Source organism: Falco naumanni, chromosome 4, assembly GCF_017639655.2.
Source record: "Falco naumanni isolate bFalNau1 chromosome 4, bFalNau1.pat, whole genome shotgun sequence".
NCBI lineage: Eukaryota > Metazoa > Chordata > Aves > Falconiformes > Falconidae > Falco > Falco naumanni.
Window position 1 is genome coordinate 69,432,332 of NC_054057.1, and position 17,787 is coordinate 69,450,118.

Here is a 17,787-nt window from a genome sequence, read left to right on the forward strand (position 1 = left end):
TCGTTTGTTGTGCAGAGCTCACAGGGAACACAGTTAAACGTGTTATTACCCAGAAATTTGGGGAGGTTGAGGGAAAGGTGGGTGCAGGGTTATATTCATGGTTGCAGTTGTATTGTCTTAACCTGTAGCAGACGGGCTTACAGATTTCAGAACTGGAATCAGCCACTTCTCTTGAACATCTGTTGCATTTAGCATGTGAGGACTTGGGGGGCCAGGCCTAGACCGTATCTTTTGCGCCACACGTCTCATGGCAAAAGGTGCTGCTAGAAATGAACCTATCTATAAAAACATAATGCTTTGCTGGCACTACACAATATTTTCCTTTTGCAACCTATCTCTGCATGGAGCAACTATGCCACCCCATGGGCTCCTGTGCTCACATCCAGTCATGGCTTGGCAGCACACACATAAGGTCCTGCACAGGATCTCCCATTGCACACCTCTTGTGGCAAATTTATTTCCCTTTTATGTTAGCTAGCGCACTGGCTCACAGGTGCTTACTGTGCACTACCTTCTCCGTATGGGTAAGGTTAAAGATTTGCTGCCTGCTGGAAGTGAGCCAGCAGATCTAAATCATCGCACCCTGGAGCCTGTCCAGGTTGAAGGGAAGCTTACCCAACTGTTCAACTCCGTTTTTCCACCATTTAAAATTCAGTTTCAGGTGCAAGACAATCAATTCTGGGGATTGTCAAAAAGTTGAAATTAATCTAAGATAAATTTAAAACAGTGAGAGCTGCAGACTTTTAAAACCAATATTTTATTTTACTTGAATGTGCAAATAAATATAAAAAAAACTACATTCAAAGAGCTGGCAAAGCAATTACAAGCCCAAAAGCAAAGATCCTTCAAAAAAATGGAAGAACAAACTCTTGAATCAAGGTCGTGCAGACACACGGCAGTTGAGCTTAAACTCTCAGACATTAGCAAGCCACTCTCAAACCTGCACTGCCTGCTTATTCCGTTCACATCATTTGCTACTATCATTTTTGAGACAATAGCACTGTAAAGGGCAAAAGTCTTGCTCAATCTGTTCAGATTATAAATTAAGGTTTAAAAAATAAGGATGCTTAAAAATATCTGAAGTACACTTAAAAATGGGGAGATGGAACAGGACGGTGCACAGGCACATTACCCCTCCCACACCTCGGTACACTTGGAATCAAATGCGTTTTAAGCCACTAGTTGCAACCTATTTTCTAGTAAACATTTTTCTGTATCATAAAACCATAAAGTTTGGCACAGTTGTCATCTCCACTGGAAGACAGCAGAGAGGTGAACAGGACTGAGGTGTATTTTGTTGAGCTGTCTGGAAGCAAAAGGGGGACACTGTGCTTTGCGTGGGGCTTCTCTCTCTTGCTCCTCCACCCAGCCCTCGCATAAGCTATATGACATGGTCAGCGTCTTTCATCACTTATTGGAACAAGAGCAGGAGAAAAACCTTCAGATCATTTCAGTTACCAAAATCTAAGAGACCCAGACAACAAGAACATGAGTTCCTGATGAAAAGTCTTCTGCTGGCAGTGGTTGTGCAAGTGGCCACGAATGCCAGAGACTGGCCTCCCTCCCTCCTACAGATGATTTTGCAAAAAAAGACAAAGAGTCAGTACAGTTTCCTATTAAATGTACCCCAAAGGCCAATTTTTCTACTGTCAAGTGAGACAATTGCAAAACAAAATGTTGTACAGCGGAAATAACCCAGGACAAATTCTACAGGCTGTTACTTAGGTCTGGCAGAAATTATAACCTAAAAATCAAAGCCACAAAAAAAAGATCGGGGTGGGGGGTTATTCCCCCAAAAGCCAGGAAAAAGTTGGAAGCAGAGCTGAGAAGAGGCTGGACCTGCCTCAAGACATGATGTTTGTCATACACTCCATGACAGTGTGCTTGCCCTTGGCCCCTGAAAAACAAGAGCAAAGTCACAGCGGGGCTACAGGACAAACACAACTAAATTTTCAATAGATTAAGTCGGACAATTGACGTAGTGTTCTGCATGATTCAGGGGAGGTTTTTTGCTAGGTTTCATGTCAAAAAACTTTGATAGAAGTAGAGACGGTTCAGTGGAAAAGCTTGTCTGCGATGGTTGCGGCTGGATCTCCTCCTGCCCATTACAGATTTCCATGTGTCACTGCAAATCCAGCATCTGTGCTGACCCAGCAGAAACAGGGAAGTCGCTGGGAGAACCCACCCATCCGGTGCAAACGCTGTGCTGCGAGAGCTCCATCTACTGATGGGATTTCAGTGGTTTAACCCAGCAGAACCACGGAGTCCGGGCATGCACAAGGAAAGCAAAAGCGCCTGAGAACGAAGTCTCCAGAGGCTGCCAGTCAACATGCAAAATACAAACCCCAAAATAAAACAGGCCAGACCTCGCAACGGGTATTCCTCCTCACGCACACGCTCCAAGCAGCTCCAGATCTGAGAAGGCAGAGTCTGCAGCGGGTCGTAAGTTCATAAAGCAACAAGACAGGATCCGGTGCGTGTCTGCAGAGGGGTGGCTGATAGGCCTAGGCCTCGTCTCCGTCACCCATTAGCCAGTCTTGCACTACATCTGCGCTGCAAACGGCTCTCTCGCCTAGCACTGTAGCTCAGAGAGTTTCTTTCCCTTAGTTTATGCTCAAAAAGACTTAGTCGATCAATGAAAGTTAGAGTGTTTAGTATGCTATTCACCCTTGATCAGTTTTGGCATTTTCCTCACCAGAGCACCAGTAACAAATACTGCATTCGTTGCCTTATTAGTACACACAGATAATGAAGCAGCCCATCGAGGGGCTAGCGATCTGTACCAGGTGCTCTTAGCCCCGCCGGCACTCAGAGGTTATGTCGAAGAGTTCTGCAGGCTCCAAGACGGCAAATTCAGGAAGATAGGGAACGTCAAACCCTTCAAAGTGGAAGCAGCTGCCAGCATCTGCTCGAACACCAGCCCAGCTCCATCTCTCCAACAAAGCCACTAGTGGTAGTTCACCCAGAGCCTGACCTCCTCGCTCAGCCTTCCAGTGCTGGCTGGTCAGCAGTGGCCTAAAGCTAGAAAACTACTAAAAAGTGTGTGGCAATGCCAAGAGCCCTCTTCCCATAAAGCTTTTAAGTCTCTTCATGATGGCTGGAGGATTACACTGCAAGGAAACAAGTCTATGCCATATGGAAAACACATCATAATCCAAAGTAAAATGCTGTTTGGATAAATATCGTTAATACATACATTGCATTCCCACCACTATTCTCAGAGTAAATGTGTTTCACCAGCAATGCTCCTACTTGTCTTTGTCCCAGGAACAAATCTCTGCTCACGGTGAAGCTGGACGGCGACTGTACTGAACTCTGTATCTGTTCACTGGGACCCCATGGACATTCACCGTCTCACAGGTTGTTTTACAGGGCACCATCTCCTCGTCTTCGTCACCCATTAGCCAGTCTTGCACTACATCAACTGCCTCCATGGTCACGTTCTCTTCTAGCCACCTGCTGTGCCACTCTTCAAACTGCTGGTGATGCTTTAGCAGCACCATCGGCTGTACCTGAAAGAAGGACAGTAAAGATCACCGAGAGGTTTCTGGGGGAGGAACTAAACCCTTACCTCCTTGTACCTCCGAGATGCACATGCTTTACAAGACAATACCAACAGTAAAACAGAAAAACGCATACCTGCATTTAAAGATCTCTATTTCTTAATGTTTGCCACTCCCCCTTAACATTTGCATGGTAAAGAAAAGGCTGCTAAACTAAACCAAAGTACAGAGCATTTACCAGCTCTCCTCCGTGTTTCATCCAACACAGACTAGTAACTTCTGGGTGTAGTTTGCAGGAATTCAGCCACAAGACTTCTTATCGGTACCTGTCTTTTGGCTCACATCCTCAACCTCTGCTACTGCCTGAGCTGCAGAGACAGAAATAGGAGATGCACCTGCTTGGCTCGGCAGAGAGCTCCCCGCCTGTACATGTAATCCTCCGAGTTCATGATGAACATCATTTTGTGGGTGTTGAGCTTGAACCGGCAGTCCACGTTGCAGGCACTTTCCACCCCAATCAGCCTCTTCCAGGAGCTCTTCACTTCGCTGCGCAGAGCTCTCACTTGCTTACACTGCCACTTGCGAAACTTTTTGAGATTTCTAGATCGAAACAAGGATGATGAAGCACATGTCACACTTGGTTATTTATTCTCTTATGCTAGCAGAGCTGACAGCACAAGTATGAAATCTGTATTTCCACATTTAGTTTTCATACTTTCTCCAGGATCTTCCACCACTCGCCCTGACAAATATTTAGGGAAACGGGAACAAATTATATCTCCAATTCCTCCCAGAAGGGACTGCTTAGACAATTCCACTCCATTCTGAACAGTTTCACGAGCAAACCTCAAAGCAGTGGTGGTAATTTTTTTCTTCAGCATTCTTATGCAGTGCACTGGACTACAGCAGCCCCCTTGGACCTCAAAGATGAGTGCATTTTCCCCAGAGTTGCTTCTATGGCACATCACCTAGAATCACTGCCACAAATGCAGAGAGGAACAGTACCAGCTGCTGCAGGTATGACTCAGGACAGGGAACACACTCACCTTTGCAGAAAGACTGGTTTCAGTAAGAAGCCATCGTTCTGGTTGTTCGGAGCTCCTTCCACCCCAACGTACTGCTCCATGTAGTTAGCCAGGTGCTACACGAGAGACCAATTTCAAGTCAGATTTCACTCTCATCAAGACAAACAGTTCTGCAAAGAATGAGTTTATTTCCAAGCTGCTTCTTATGAAGCTGATTCATGTTGAAACTCTTGTACTAACACACCCGTTTCTGTCAATGACCACAGCCCCACATGTAATCTTCCCACCTCCCAGGTACACCTATTCTCCTGGCAAAGTCTCACATTTGGGAACAAGAAAGCAGGAAAGCATTCTTAGACATCTGCTTTGTCTGTAGTACAGCAGACTCCACAGTCACTGTGATATTACCTGGACCTCCACAGGATCTTCTGTCTGGGTTTCCTCCGTATCCAGAAGCTCAATGGTCATGATCACCTGTCCTTTCCGCTGAAGAAACATCACCTGTAATACAGTTACAGGGACAAGACATTGGCCACACAGGTTCACAATAAAATGCTGTATAATCACAGCAAGTTATTTGGACAACAAACATGAGCTAGGAGAGAAGTAAGCAGCAGGGCTTTCCAGTGAGCCAGTACACCACTTCCCCGTCTATGCTCTGGTTTTGGTACCTTCTTTCCATATTGTGGCCTTGGAGCTTCCAAACCCATTTCCCCCAGGTAAAGTGGCACAGTCATTTGATGAAGTTCCCTGGCAGCAAGTTCTTACCTTGAAACAGTTCTCATCTGCCATGCAACGTTCAGCCTTCCACTGATAGCTGGTTTCCTTTGCTGCCCGGACACACCTAGAGGATAAGTTACCTCCAGCAGCACCTCGCTTCCTTTCGTTCAAGTAGAGCTCAACAACCTTCAAGCAGATGTCATCGCTCACTAGATGGTGAAGCTTCCATTAAAAAAGGGGGAATTCAGTCAGCAAGTCTGGGCCAAGAGTTAACTCTAGTGCGTTATGAAAGGAGCACAAAACTCAGCACAACATCACACCTCAGATGAAGCAGCAAATTTTTAACTTCAGAGACTTCACACATTTCACTCCCTTTTTCACTACTTTGCAATAAAATTAACAGAGAAGAGTGAGGGGCAGATGTGCCTTAACTGTAACAAAACTGCAATTAGAAAACAGATTTGAGTAAAAAGGAGTGGACTCTTTTTTTTTTTTTTTTTTCTTCCCCCCCCCCCCGATGTATTTTGGGAATGACAGAATTTTTAAAAGACTGGAGCTCAAAAAATGTTGGAAAAAGCAAGGTAAAATAACCCCTCCCATGTACTCCCTGTGCTGAAGCTGAACTATCTCACTGAACTTCTGTTAGTGTTTTCCCTACACATATAGTTTTTCTACAAACCTGCTTTAATCTTACTGAGGCCTTGCATTACAAGGTACTGTGAGAAACCTATCTGTCTACAGAAGGGAGATGGGCAGCCTCCCAGACACACAGCACAGCCATCAAATTAGTTACCTGGCGTACAATATTCTGCACCAGTTTGTCCATAGTAAAGCCGATATAGGCATGGATAGTGAACATCTCCCGCAGAGTATCCTCGTACTGCGTTGGGTCAATATTCCCATCCAGCAGACTCCTCACCATATCCAGGAATGCCGGGTAGTACTCCTCCAGTTCCACCTCACCTGGGCAGGGGAAAAGCGCAGTGACTTTAATGCATGGAAGAGGCAGAGGGAAGTCAACAGATACAAAGGACAGTGCTGCTAAAGAACTGCGACATTCAGTCTTGAGAACATGCCTACCAAGAGAAAGTTCAGCCTTAAGGAGCACCGACTGTAACAGTCATGCACTTCCAGGACTGCCTTGAGTAGTTACCTATTTCCTTGTGGAGCTGTTTACATTTCAAATCAAAGTAAAAGATTAATACAGTGAGATACCAGAGAACATCTGACAAGAGTGGGCCAGCGTGAAGTCTCTACGAACTACACGTGACAGCCCTCAGAAGATAAATACAAACTAGCTATTCTGTTCAATTAGCTATATCCACAAATCACAAACATAGTGGAGGTTTGCACCTCTACATTCCTTACAGGCTCGCCTGCTGCTCTCAGTTACTCAGACGTATAAGACTGACCACTAGCAACCAGAGCATTAAGAAGGGACTATGTGCTGGATTATCCTTACTCGGTTGCTTCAGTCTTAGTTCCATGGCTGGGTCATTGGTTTTTTCTTTTCTTCCTTCACAAAGGAGTTTCTCTCTCTCTTTTTCAGTCCGATATTCTAGAAGCTGCTTCTGAGCTTGACGATAAATCTTTAGGAGCCTTGAGCACAGAGTCTGGTGAAGGCGGAGGAAGAAATACCAATTATTATTGACAAAGAATAGACTGTAAACATCATCCAGAGTGTTGTGGGGCTCAGCAGCTGTAACATCACAGAAGGTTGCTTTTGCATCCAAAGGACTGCTTGGCGGCCCAGGCACGTGTTTTTTCCGTAGCTCAGGAGTATCCACGTTGGGCCCCTGGTGGTTTTCTCTGTCCTCATCTGTTGATTCTTCAGAAATACTGTGCTCAGGGGGCTGAGAGAAAAACAGCTCAGGTATGAAGTGATGCACTATCTGCCGGATGGTTGCTTGATCCTCCTTTTGGATGGTAGGCTGCCTTTTTACATAATAGCTGATAAGAGATGCTGCATCTTCCAAAATCTGCTTATCTTCATAGATAAAGATAAGATGAGGCTCATTTGTGGATGAACTTCTCCCTTCTGAATGCTGCTCCTGATGCTGCAATCAAGAGACAAATAGATAAAGATCCTTCCAATCCATGCTCAGAGCCATTCCTGCCAGAAGAAATAAGCCAGTATTAACGCTATGCTTGGGACAGTCATTTTTGGCTGAGAACTCTTCAGAGCACTACCACTTCAACAAGGTCCCACGTGCTACGTGAACATCTAGATCATACCATAAATAAAGGGCACACAGGATGGACTATTTACTAGCATACGCACCTCATCATAGACACTCTCAATTTCATTCAGCAAGCTCTTGGAGCGCAAAGCTTTGGTATCATTTTGTTTGAAGTTGACAGCCTGGTGGTCAAGGGACTTCAGGTAGGCTTTCTCATACTGCTCCCGCCAAATTTTGTTGAAGCCTTGCTGGGCCTCCCGCCATTCCTCCTCTTTTGCTTTCAATCTACATAAATGTATAATCTCCTTCAGTTCAAAAAAACAACCACAGAAATACACACAAAGCATTTTAAATGTAGCCAAACCCGATGCACCAAAGACTTTGCAGTATTCCTGGAAGCAATACATGAATTGAAAATAGCACCACCACTGAAGAGGAGTTATCTTTTGAAACATCTACAGAAAACCTTTGTTTAAAAATTCTGTATCAGTTTCTCGAAGAAGCCGGGTGAACACAAAGGAATGGGAATTACCTCTTAAGAACAACAGGAACTGCAGTAACTGGGTTTTTCTTAAGACTTTCAATGATCTCTGGTGCTTTATCACCATAGATGCGATAGATGGCCCTGCGCTGGATCACTTCTGACGTTCCTCCTAAGCAATCATCCAGTCGAAATTTCTCCTGATCCTCTTGAGTCAGTCGTGACAGTTTTTTCTGCACACTCTCCAGCACACGTATAGTGGCTAAATTGGTCTCCAAGACAACATCCAACTGTTAAAAAGAGTTCACAAAAGGCAGTGTGAGAACAGGCACAGCAGGAAAATGGGAGACCAGCCGTTCCAGGTTTGTGGCATGAGCTCCACTGGGTGGAGCTAAGAAGCATCAGCAAGGTTTCTTACTGGAAAATATACCTCCACCAGTTCTCCCGAAAGTAACGTGCTTTTTAGACCTGGACTCATGCCTAAAAAAAGCTATTAAGACTCCAAGCAAGTGGAAAACACCAAACTCTAGCTTGAACCAATAAACGCTAATAGAACTTTCAGTAATTGGCCACCAATTAATTCAGGGAAAATTGTTATAGCGTGAAGTTTTGCTTTCAGAGGAGGCAGGCAGGCAGAACGGAAGCTCAGTAGCAGAGGTACCTCAAAGCGCTCATCTTCACAGCGGTGCAACTGCTCCTCGTAAGGAGTCTTCTTGGAGCTGACAAAAGTGGAGTCCTCAGACCAGGATGGAAATGAAACCCAGGTATCATTTAACACCTGTAACAGTGCAGAGGTAACAATGAACAGAGCCTTATGAACCCAGAGCTGTTCACACGGGGTCTGAAACTCCTCTGTTTTATTTTTGCACACTTCTTCCCTGAGCTTCTACTGAACATCAGAGCCAGTTCACAGGTCACTGTCATGACTGCTCCTCAGGTGAATAGAGGTCTGTGTGGAACTGTGCCAGTGGAATGGCTCTTGAGCATGGATTGGAAGGAACTGTGCCCAGAAAGCTTGAAAGAACCTTTTCTGTCATCTCACAAACCACAGAGACCACTCTGCAGTACTCAGCAACCGTAAGTAAAGGAGACAAGAGCTGCCAACAACAGCAGGAGGTGGGAGCACCTGCGCTGCAGATGCCTGCTCTCAGCGAGAACAGTGCCTAACACACTGTCTCACCGTGCGCTTTCAGGAGAAAAACCGTTTCTAAAGGCCATACTGGTCCACTCCTAGAAAATTAATTTCAGGCCATTTCATATTCTTTTCTGTCTATAGGAATAATGTGTGTATGCACACAGACTCAAAAGACATTAAAGATGCAATGTGAGATGCATTTAAATAAAATCAGCAAAATGCATGTGGATAATCTTATTGCAATAAATTGGATAAGTAACTGATGTGAGATTAAAGCTGGCTAGTCAGCAATAAAGAGGGGAATGCACATGCAGAAGCTGTAGCACTAACGACCCCACCTCAATTTATGTAAGCGCAAAGTGTGTTAAGGGTTGATCCCAAAATACCTCCTTGCAAATGGCTGTTCTTCCACTGCACTTTGGCTGCTGATAGGTTTTTGGGAGAGCCCGGTAACTTGATCCTATGCGTTTGCAGGAAGCATAATCAATTTCCCGACTCATTCCATCCCCAGATCGGTCGCTCAGTGGAGAAGCAAATGAAAGCTCTTTCACACCAAGAAAGGACTTGAACTGTGCAAAGAGTTCGGGGAATTTCCTTCAAAAACACAAGTAAGCGTATTTTCTTATTTCACTCTGACAGTTTTAAGGTGGCTAATGTGTGTCATAAAAGTGAGGGAGAAAAACTAAACAATTCAGCATCGCAGTCAGAAATCTTTCACCAAGTTTTACATCTGTTATCATTCTCTCTCAATTACTTTAGGGTTTTTTTTTTACTTAAAGCAGGAAAATAATTTCCCTCCTCCCCTTATTCCAATACTCCCCTTAACTGCCTGAGGAGTCACTGATCCTTGCTGTGTGACTCTCCCTCTTCTGCTGGAAGGCAAACGGCACAAGAGGCTCGCATCAGAGCTAGAACTATTTATCCTTTTCACAGCTCTGTTCTGAGATTTCATGTTTAAACCTGTATTATATTTTCAGAGATTAGAACAGGGAGTATGAACAGATACCACTCTCCAGAATTCATGATATTCTCTGCCCCCAGTGATTTTGTGTAACATCAGGTAGTCTGCTGCTTGTGACAATTTCAACCGGATACACAATTTCAACCAGATACACAGACACAGGAAAAGATCCTCCTCAAAATGCTCTGTAAGAGCTCTGTAGATATGTTAAAAGATTCAGAATCACAGAACCACACAATGGTTGGGACTGGAAGATCTGGAGATCATTTAGTCCAAGCCCCTGCTAAAGCAGATTCACCTAGAGCAGGTTGCACAGGATCGCATTCAGGCAGGTTTTGAGTATCTCCAGAGAAGGAGACTTCACAACCTCTCTGGGCAGCCTGTTCCAGATTCAGACTTTATTAGTCCTCTTTACAGATTAGCCTTCAATTTCTTGCGCACTACACCTAGATACCTAGGAGATACTTCTGAAGTTAAATCCAGAACTTCAGTAACGAAGTTCATTACCCAATAGTAACAGAGCAAGTCCTAAAAAGTACAACACAGCAAAAAAGATAGTAACTTACCCTAAAAATGGTGTAACTAGCTGGAGCAACTCCGAGCCAGAGACCAACTCTTGGTTGAAGAGAGCAATGCACCGGAGAAAATTTTCATAGACTTCCTGACTCTTTAGTACCCTACGCACCTAAAGCACAATTTGGAGAGAAATGATCAGATCACTTGAACACCACTTTTATTTAGTTTATATTCTAAGTAGTCTGAACCAGGGGTACAGTGACAAACCTCTGTCTACACTGCAACATAAAAAGAGAATATGCATAAAAATGCCCAGTTTCAAACAATAATCTGGTAACCACAGAAGGCATCCATGGTACAGATGGTACGTGAGGAAACATCACTGAAAAATAGAGAAAAACATGTCTGTAAGAGACCAGTATTCTGGAAAAGGTTAATTAGCCATTTCTATTAATCTTCCAGACCCACCTATTTGCTCTTTACTTGGTCTGTCTTTCTCTACCACTTGAAAAGTCAGGCAACTGACACACAGATTGTACAGAAAACCAGGCCATTAATAACCACAGAAATGGTTTGAAATAAGTCCACAGAATGTGAGATCAGGCCAAATACTGACCTTGTCAAAGAAAGAAAACTCTTGCAGTGTTCCATATTTTCCCACTGTCGCTACAGACAGATCTTTGGTACCTCGCAGTTTCATTTTCTTCTGTTAAAAGAACAAGTAGTTATACTTAAGTGTTGTGACTCAAATGCTATCAAATTCCACTTCACTGACATACAACAGCTCTCTGCAAAGGCTAAAACTCTGTATTTCCCAAATAAGTCATCTAGCACTGCTGTGTCAAGCCCTCCACAGCAATCTCTATCAAATGACTCCCAGCTAAGACGAAGCAACAAAAAGGATCACTTGAGAAGGAATTCCAAAAAAAGATTTCTTTGTAGAAGCAATAAATTGTCCCTTTCCATGGCCAATACTTAGCACAGAAGCTCTTGATATTTAGTATTCAACATATTAGCACACATATCTAAGCACACTTTAAAAATTCCCTTTTCCTATGGTAATTGTTATTTTTAAAATACCTTTGAAATTTTGTTTCTTGTACCTAACACTTACATACCTCAAAGATGCTGCTCATTACAACTTTATCTCAGCAATTATCTAAACACAATGAGTAATATCAGGCTATTTCTAAGTTTTTACTTGATAAAAGATACCTTTGCTGGGCCAGAAACAGGACGCAAGAGCAGTGGTCTGGATCGCTTTTTGCTGTGTTCCAGATTCTTGTCATGCTCGGTTTTCTGGACACTGTTCACTTCACAGGGTCCATTTCCTGTGAACTTAAGTAAATAAATGAGTTCAATGTTCTGCTCTCGACTGGCACACAGGAAGAATCCCGTGTATCTGAACGGGACACAGAGCATGTAGTTTAACCACCAGTTCTGCGAAATTCCAAACAATGAAGAAGAGCAGAGTTCATCTACTGGCTGTATGTTTTTCCACAATGTTTTGCATCCCTGTTCTCCATACAAAAAAAGAGCATTCAATATTCTGCCTTGTTCTAAACACACACATACCAAAGACCTTTTAGCCTCTGGGAGGAACTGTCCAAACTCAGAAAGAAGATCCTCCTGTCCCCTGAACAGATTTGCTACTTCAGTAAACACTTCTTCTTCTGACATGCCTCGAAAGGGTCGGCCTTTAGTGTTCAGCTGTTCTTTCTGAAAAGATACGCATAGATGTATTCAAAACCATACCTCACTCTGCAAGAAAACTCATCAACTCTGTAACAGCTCAAAACCGTATGCTATGCAAATCAAGTAACTGTCACAGAGCCCAAGGTTCTTACAGTGCATCACTTCACACAGAATATCACTATATCAACCAAAGGTTAGCAAAGACAAATCTAGGTATGACCCCTTTACACTGCAGAGCCTGGGAAGTTGTACAATTTTCACACTTTTGTCATTCATGTGAATATCCATGAGGCAATTGCTGGACAAAGGATAGCGCTCGGGAACTGTATAAGCCTGTTTAACAGGCAAACATTTTCATTTGGTAACAACTAGTCAATCACCTACAGCACAAACCAACAGTCTCTTATATGGAAGACTTTTTACCTGGTAAGTATGAAGAATTTCTAAAAAGGATCTGTAAATTTCTGGATGGTCAAGGAAACGTGTTTTGATCTTATTCACATAACTGATAGCATTATTGAACTCTACAGAATCAGACTCCAAAGGAATTTGGGATTTATCTTCTTTGTATGGAAGCTGTTGCCTAAACTCCTCCGAACAGTCACTGTGATTGTGCGAATTCTCCTGGGAGTAATGCAACAACAGCCCGCTGCCAGGGAGCGCGCTGGGAACAGGCTCCGAGGGCACCTAGTGGCAGAGACACACAAGACAGTGACTTGTACAGAAACACAGGGCCCAGCTCAACAACAATCTAGCATCAGTATTTTCAAGCTGTTTAGCTAAAAAAGATTACTACAAGAAAAAAAAAAAAAAAAAAAGATTTAATCAGCCAGTAAATTTCCCTACCTGGTTTATTAACACCATCAGTTAAAAAAAAAATCCTGTAAGTCGTACCTGGCTAATGAACCATCTGACTCGTTAGTGCTTTTGACTGTCACTGCATTATCCGCTCACTTGAGAGAGTGACCCAAACAACACACTCTGCAGCTTCTGTTACTGTTGTTTTGTTCAGAGGAATTGTCAGTTTTAAGAAACATATTAATACATACGGCTTTTAAAGGTGCTAAATTTCCAAGCAACAGAGATCTAAGGGGAACTGAGATCTAAAAGATATTTACTGCTACTAATTAAAGAGTTAAACCACAGGTTTATCAGTAGAATTCAGGTTAATAGCTCTATTTCAGCCTCCACAACCACATAACAGCAAAAAAGGAGCAGAGGCTAATATGTATCCATCTGTATTACAGCAGAGGTCTTTCACTGCAGGATGTGAACAATTGCATGGCAATACCTGACGGGTATTTTTTGCCTATTGCCGATTTCTCAGTGGGAGACTGAAAGTGTGATTCTTCCAGGGTCTCTTTTCGAAATTTGTCAGTACACACACCATGTATTGAGAATCTCTATAAATATGTCGAGCCAATTACAATTTCAGTTTTCAAATCTGAATGAAGTATTTGAATTGGCACTTTATGCAGGGATATCATTCTTGTGGAAGCTAAACTAACAACTGATATATATTTAAATTTGTATTATACCCATTACCATAGACTTTGAAAACCATGCAAAAACTTTGGCAACAATGCAATACACATCAATCTGCGTAGCCTAAACTGCGCAATATACGTGTACAGCGACACATGTAACAGCATTTATTTAGAGAATATGAGCTCTATAACCTACCTGACTATTCAAAGGTGACTGTATACTTAACTTCCCATTCTTTGGAATTTCTATCCTGTAGCCCAGAGGGAGGAAAGCATTGAATCCTACAATGAGGTCGGGATGCTCATGGAAAAGCTGTGAAACACGTCGGATTACTCCAGGTGTGTCAATGCTAAAATTGAGAAGAGTTTGTTACTTGTGTCCAAATCAGTAATACAAGTTAAACCCAGAAAATTATAGAGGTGTGCAAAGCATCTGGCTTCTTAGAGATGCAATTTTTAACAAGCAATTTTGGGAAACTCAGACCTAGACATTAGCCCAAACAGAGAGAACAACCACAGCAGCCTCATACTGGGGGTGTTATCCACACAGAGGAGATGTGAGTGTGCAGGTTACCCAGACCAGGCAAGGCAGCCATCCCCGCTAGGGCTGAAAGGTAACAGAGGGGCTGTGTATGCAGGCTTCTTCACTCATTTCAGAGTGGGAAGTAAAAACAGAATTGCCTTTTCCTGTGGATTCTCTCTGGAAACTGATGAGATGGACAGAGAGAATCCACCTTCAGCATCTAGTGAGTGCACTACTGGGGAACAGGCCAGCAGGGCAGCCTGTATGTCTGGAGGTGGAAAGATGGTGTGAAGCATGGGGGACCCTGCAAAGGTAGAGGGACCCCTGCAAAGGCCAGAAAGATGGTGTGAAGTGTGGGGGACCACGCAAAGGCAGAGGGACCCCCACAAAGGCAGAGGAGCTCCCTGGAGCAGACCTGGGGTGCAGGGCCTGGGCTTACCTCTGGCTTTTGAACTCTTTCATGATCTCCAGGAAGCCGTTGTAGGTGGCAGGATCGCTGCCAAAGCGGATCTTCACCTGGTCCAGGTAGGAAAGCGCATCCTCCACCTGCGGGGTGAGAACGGGGGTGAGGTCCTGAAAGGGGGAACCAGGCCTTGGGGCGCCCCACAGCCCCAGAACGGCAGCAGGGGCACCCCACAGCACTGAGGGAGGCAGGCACAGGCCCCGGGGGGAGCCCCACAGCACTGGGGAAGGGGGAGCAGCACGGGGAGGGGAACACGGGACCAGATGAGGTGGCCCTGAGGAAGTCAGGCCCCAGGGGGGCTCCATCGTCCCGGGGAAGGTGGGCCTCACAATGCTGGAGGAGGATGGCAAGGCACCGGGCGGGGGGGGGGCGGGGGGCACCGTACCGGGGAGACGGACACAGCTCCCGGGGGAGGGTGCCCGCGGGAGCAGGGCACAGCCAGGCTGGGGAGGGGGGGTACAAGCCCGGGGGGGGGGGGGGGGGGGGGCGGTGCTCACGGTTCCAGGGGAGGAGGGCGCAGACCCCTGGGGAACCCCACGGTGCGGGGGGAGGACTGCGGGGGTGCCCCACAGCACCGGGGGGCGAAGGCCGCGGGACACCCCACCGTACCGGAGGGGAGGTGCGGGGCAGGTAGGGCCTCCCCGGGGGCTGGGAGGGGGTGGGGGGTGGGGGGTGTTGGTGGTATCGAGAAGCGGCCCTCTGCGGGGAGGGGGAAAGGGAAAAATCCCGACGATCCCAACGGGGGCGGCCGCCGGGGCGGTCGCCTCACTCACATGCACCGGCAACTTCTCCTGCGCCGCGGCCCGGCCGCCGCCGCCCCAGCGCGGGGCGCTGCCCCCCCCGGCCGCCGCCGCCGCCCCCCCGCCGCCATGTTGGGAGTCGGGCAGCAGCGCTAGCCCCCCCGGCCCCCCCGTCAGCGCGTCTGCGTCACCGCGCACGGCGCCGCCCGCCCCGCCCAGCCCGGCCCGGCCCCGCGGCCCCGCCCCGCAGCCCCGCCCCACAGCCCCGCCCCGCAGCCCCGGCCCAGCCCCTTCCCGGCCGCCGTCGATGCCACCCGGCAGCGCGCCGGTAGCGCGCGCTGCTTCCGGTCCGTGGACCCGCCGCGGCGGGAATCGCGCTGAGGCGGCCGCGGGAGGTGGGGTGGCCCCTGTGAGCGGCCTGAAGGAGGGAGGGCAGCACCGGAGGCTGGGGGGTGGGGGTCCGGGGGAGTGGCGCTGGGGCTGGAGCTGAGCCCCGAAGGAGGCAGCGGCGGGCTGGGCCCCGGTGGGCCTGGCGGGAAGGCCGAACCCCCGGCTGGGTTGCGACCGACGGCCCGCAGAGCTCTAGTGCCGGCCGGGTGTAACGCGGGGCTCCAGGGCTGCCGTTGGTTTCTTTGTTTGTTTGCGGGCGTTTTTTTCTTAATTACGTCAGGAGGTGATCGTTCGGTTTGCCACAGCAGCAGTACTGCACCGAGGTGTCAATAGGCTCAATAACCACAACAAGTGAGTTTCAACGGTGTTTAATATTGTAATTCTAAGACACTGATGCAAAAGACTAGAAAGAGAAACCTATAGGCTCAATCCTGCGTGTTTAGGCTGGTTTATCCTATTAGTCTTTGCTTTTTACACCACTGAACAGCTCTGAGAGGGCTTGCTGGTGGGAAGCAGGCTCCCAGAAGAATTTCGTCGGCTGTATTGTTGCTTGAGTTTTCCCTCTCATTCTTTCTGGATTTTACTGTACACGTTGCCATGGTGTTCTGGAGTGGGTTATGCCGAGGAAGGGTGGTCTTGGGACAGCGAAACTGAGGGAAGGTGTTAAAGAAATGTTAGTAAATGTAATTGCTTAACGATTACCTAGATTGTCGTTGATAAATAATGCTTTGTTTTACTAACCACTGTGTAAATTAACTGAAGCAAGGAGTCTGCAGTTCCTCCTGAAGACAGTTCGTGATGAGAACTAACTAAAACCAACTCTAGTTTGGACAAAGACCAAGGAACAACTGAGTCTGTGAAGAGAGAAGGTAAAAAGTTCAGGGTGAGGGAGACTACCAAGCCTTCATCCCCACGACCACCATCAAGAGGCACCACGCAAGTGCAGTTGGGAGGCAAGTGCAGTTGGGAGGGACTTATGGAAGTGACTTCTTGGAACTAATTTTAATATGAAGCGGGGCTAGGTTATGAATATGTATAGGCATATTTGGAAACCTTATGTATATGCAACATTTGATTGTATAAATTGAGGCAAGTTGTTGCTCCATGTGCACGTGGTGGGACTACCCCCGCCCCCCCCCGTGCAGCAAAATTCTCACGAATGGTACAACCAATTTTTGTTACTGCAACAAATCTGTCTGCAGTTGGTACATTTCTGTGAGCGGCTGTGTACGCACGTGCAATGTACAGCCAGCAAGGCACCTGTGGGAAGCATGCTCAGAATAAAGTATTTACTGTGTAGTAGAACTGTATTTAAAATACACCGCTTCCTTCAAATGCTCCCTTGTCACCAGACAGTTTGAACTCAGTAAAACTGGGTCATGTGAAGAGCAAGGGTGAGAGGGGAAAAAATAAACCATGCTGCTTATAGCATTATAGATGATTCGTTTAATAGAAACTTACCAAAACCTTTCTTGCCTTGCCCTTAAACTTTGTGCTGATACTCGAACCCAGAATATATTTCTCTACTATGTGCTGGAATACCCCAGCTGTAGCCTTGCAATTGCAGCTTGCAGGCACAATGAAGGATTCTCGTTATTGCTAGCATTTCACAATTACTCACCATTGGAACATCCCAGCATGTAATGGACTGATCCAGCAATCCAGTGTCCAAGTACTTACCGTCTTTTGAGAAGCATGCACAGCAAATGCCTTTCAGAAGAGATGTGGGCTGAAAATGGATTGTTAAGGTTAGACTGTTGTGCTGGTAAATGCGGGTTGAAGTGAAGATGCCTTAGAGTATTCAGTAGTTATTCAATGCTTAAGAATAGAGGTAGTAAATAAAGATTTTTACAAGAGTGATCCTGGAAGGAGGATGGAAGAAGGTATCACAAAATAAAGCCCTGATAGCTATACAGCAAAGAGAGCTTAGTGTGACTGTACAAAAGCCCGTTATCCCACCTATGGAAA

At 46.0% G+C, this 17,787-nt stretch overlaps 1 protein-coding gene and 1 long non-coding RNA gene across 3 annotated transcripts; one reads left to right on the forward strand and one right to left on the reverse strand.

Annotated features, from left to right (window-relative positions):
* Positions 1-738: 738 nt before the first annotated feature.
* Positions 739-15,580, reverse strand: SIN3B (SIN3 transcription regulator family member B). Of its 2 annotated transcripts, XM_040589881.1 has the most exons (19): positions 15,463-15,580; positions 14,666-14,772; positions 13,900-14,053; positions 12,640-12,903; positions 12,097-12,240; positions 11,737-11,859; positions 11,138-11,227; positions 10,572-10,690; positions 9,431-9,638; positions 8,571-8,687; positions 7,961-8,199; positions 7,530-7,713; positions 6,711-7,305; positions 6,042-6,211; positions 5,297-5,470; positions 4,937-5,029; positions 4,550-4,644; positions 3,899-4,103; positions 739-3,512 (listed from the first exon to the last, which is right to left on the reverse strand). In XM_040589881.1, exons 2-19 carry the CDS (start codon positions 14,686-14,688, stop codon positions 3,282-3,284), a joined length of 3,228 nt encoding a protein of 1,075 aa, XP_040445815.1. In that variant the 5' UTR covers positions 14,689-14,772; positions 15,463-15,580; the 3' UTR covers positions 739-3,281. The 2 variants fall into 2 exon arrangements, with proteins under 2 accessions (XP_040445815.1, XP_040445814.1); XM_040589880.1 differs by having other exon boundaries at positions 11,737-12,240.
* Positions 15,581-15,785: 205 nt separating this feature from the next.
* On the forward strand, positions 15,786-17,285 carry LOC121086314. The gene is made up of 2 exons (XR_005827323.1): positions 15,786-17,024; positions 17,106-17,285. It is a non-coding gene; the product is annotated as an uncharacterized LOC121086314 (long non-coding RNA).
* Positions 17,286-17,787: the final 502 nt, after the last annotated feature.

Coding starts and splice junctions, on each gene's coding strand:
- SIN3B (XM_040589880.1), bottom strand. CDS start 14,688: ATGAAAGAGTTCAAAAGCCAGAG. Junction 10,691..11,137: donor AGTTTTCTTTCTTTGACAAG/GTCAGTATTTGG, acceptor ATTGTGCTTTAG/GTGCGTAGGGTACTAAAGAG. Junction 7,306..7,529: donor TTGAGAGTGTCTATGATGAG/GTGCGTATGCTA, acceptor TCTTGATTGCAG/CATCAGGAGCAGCATTCAGA.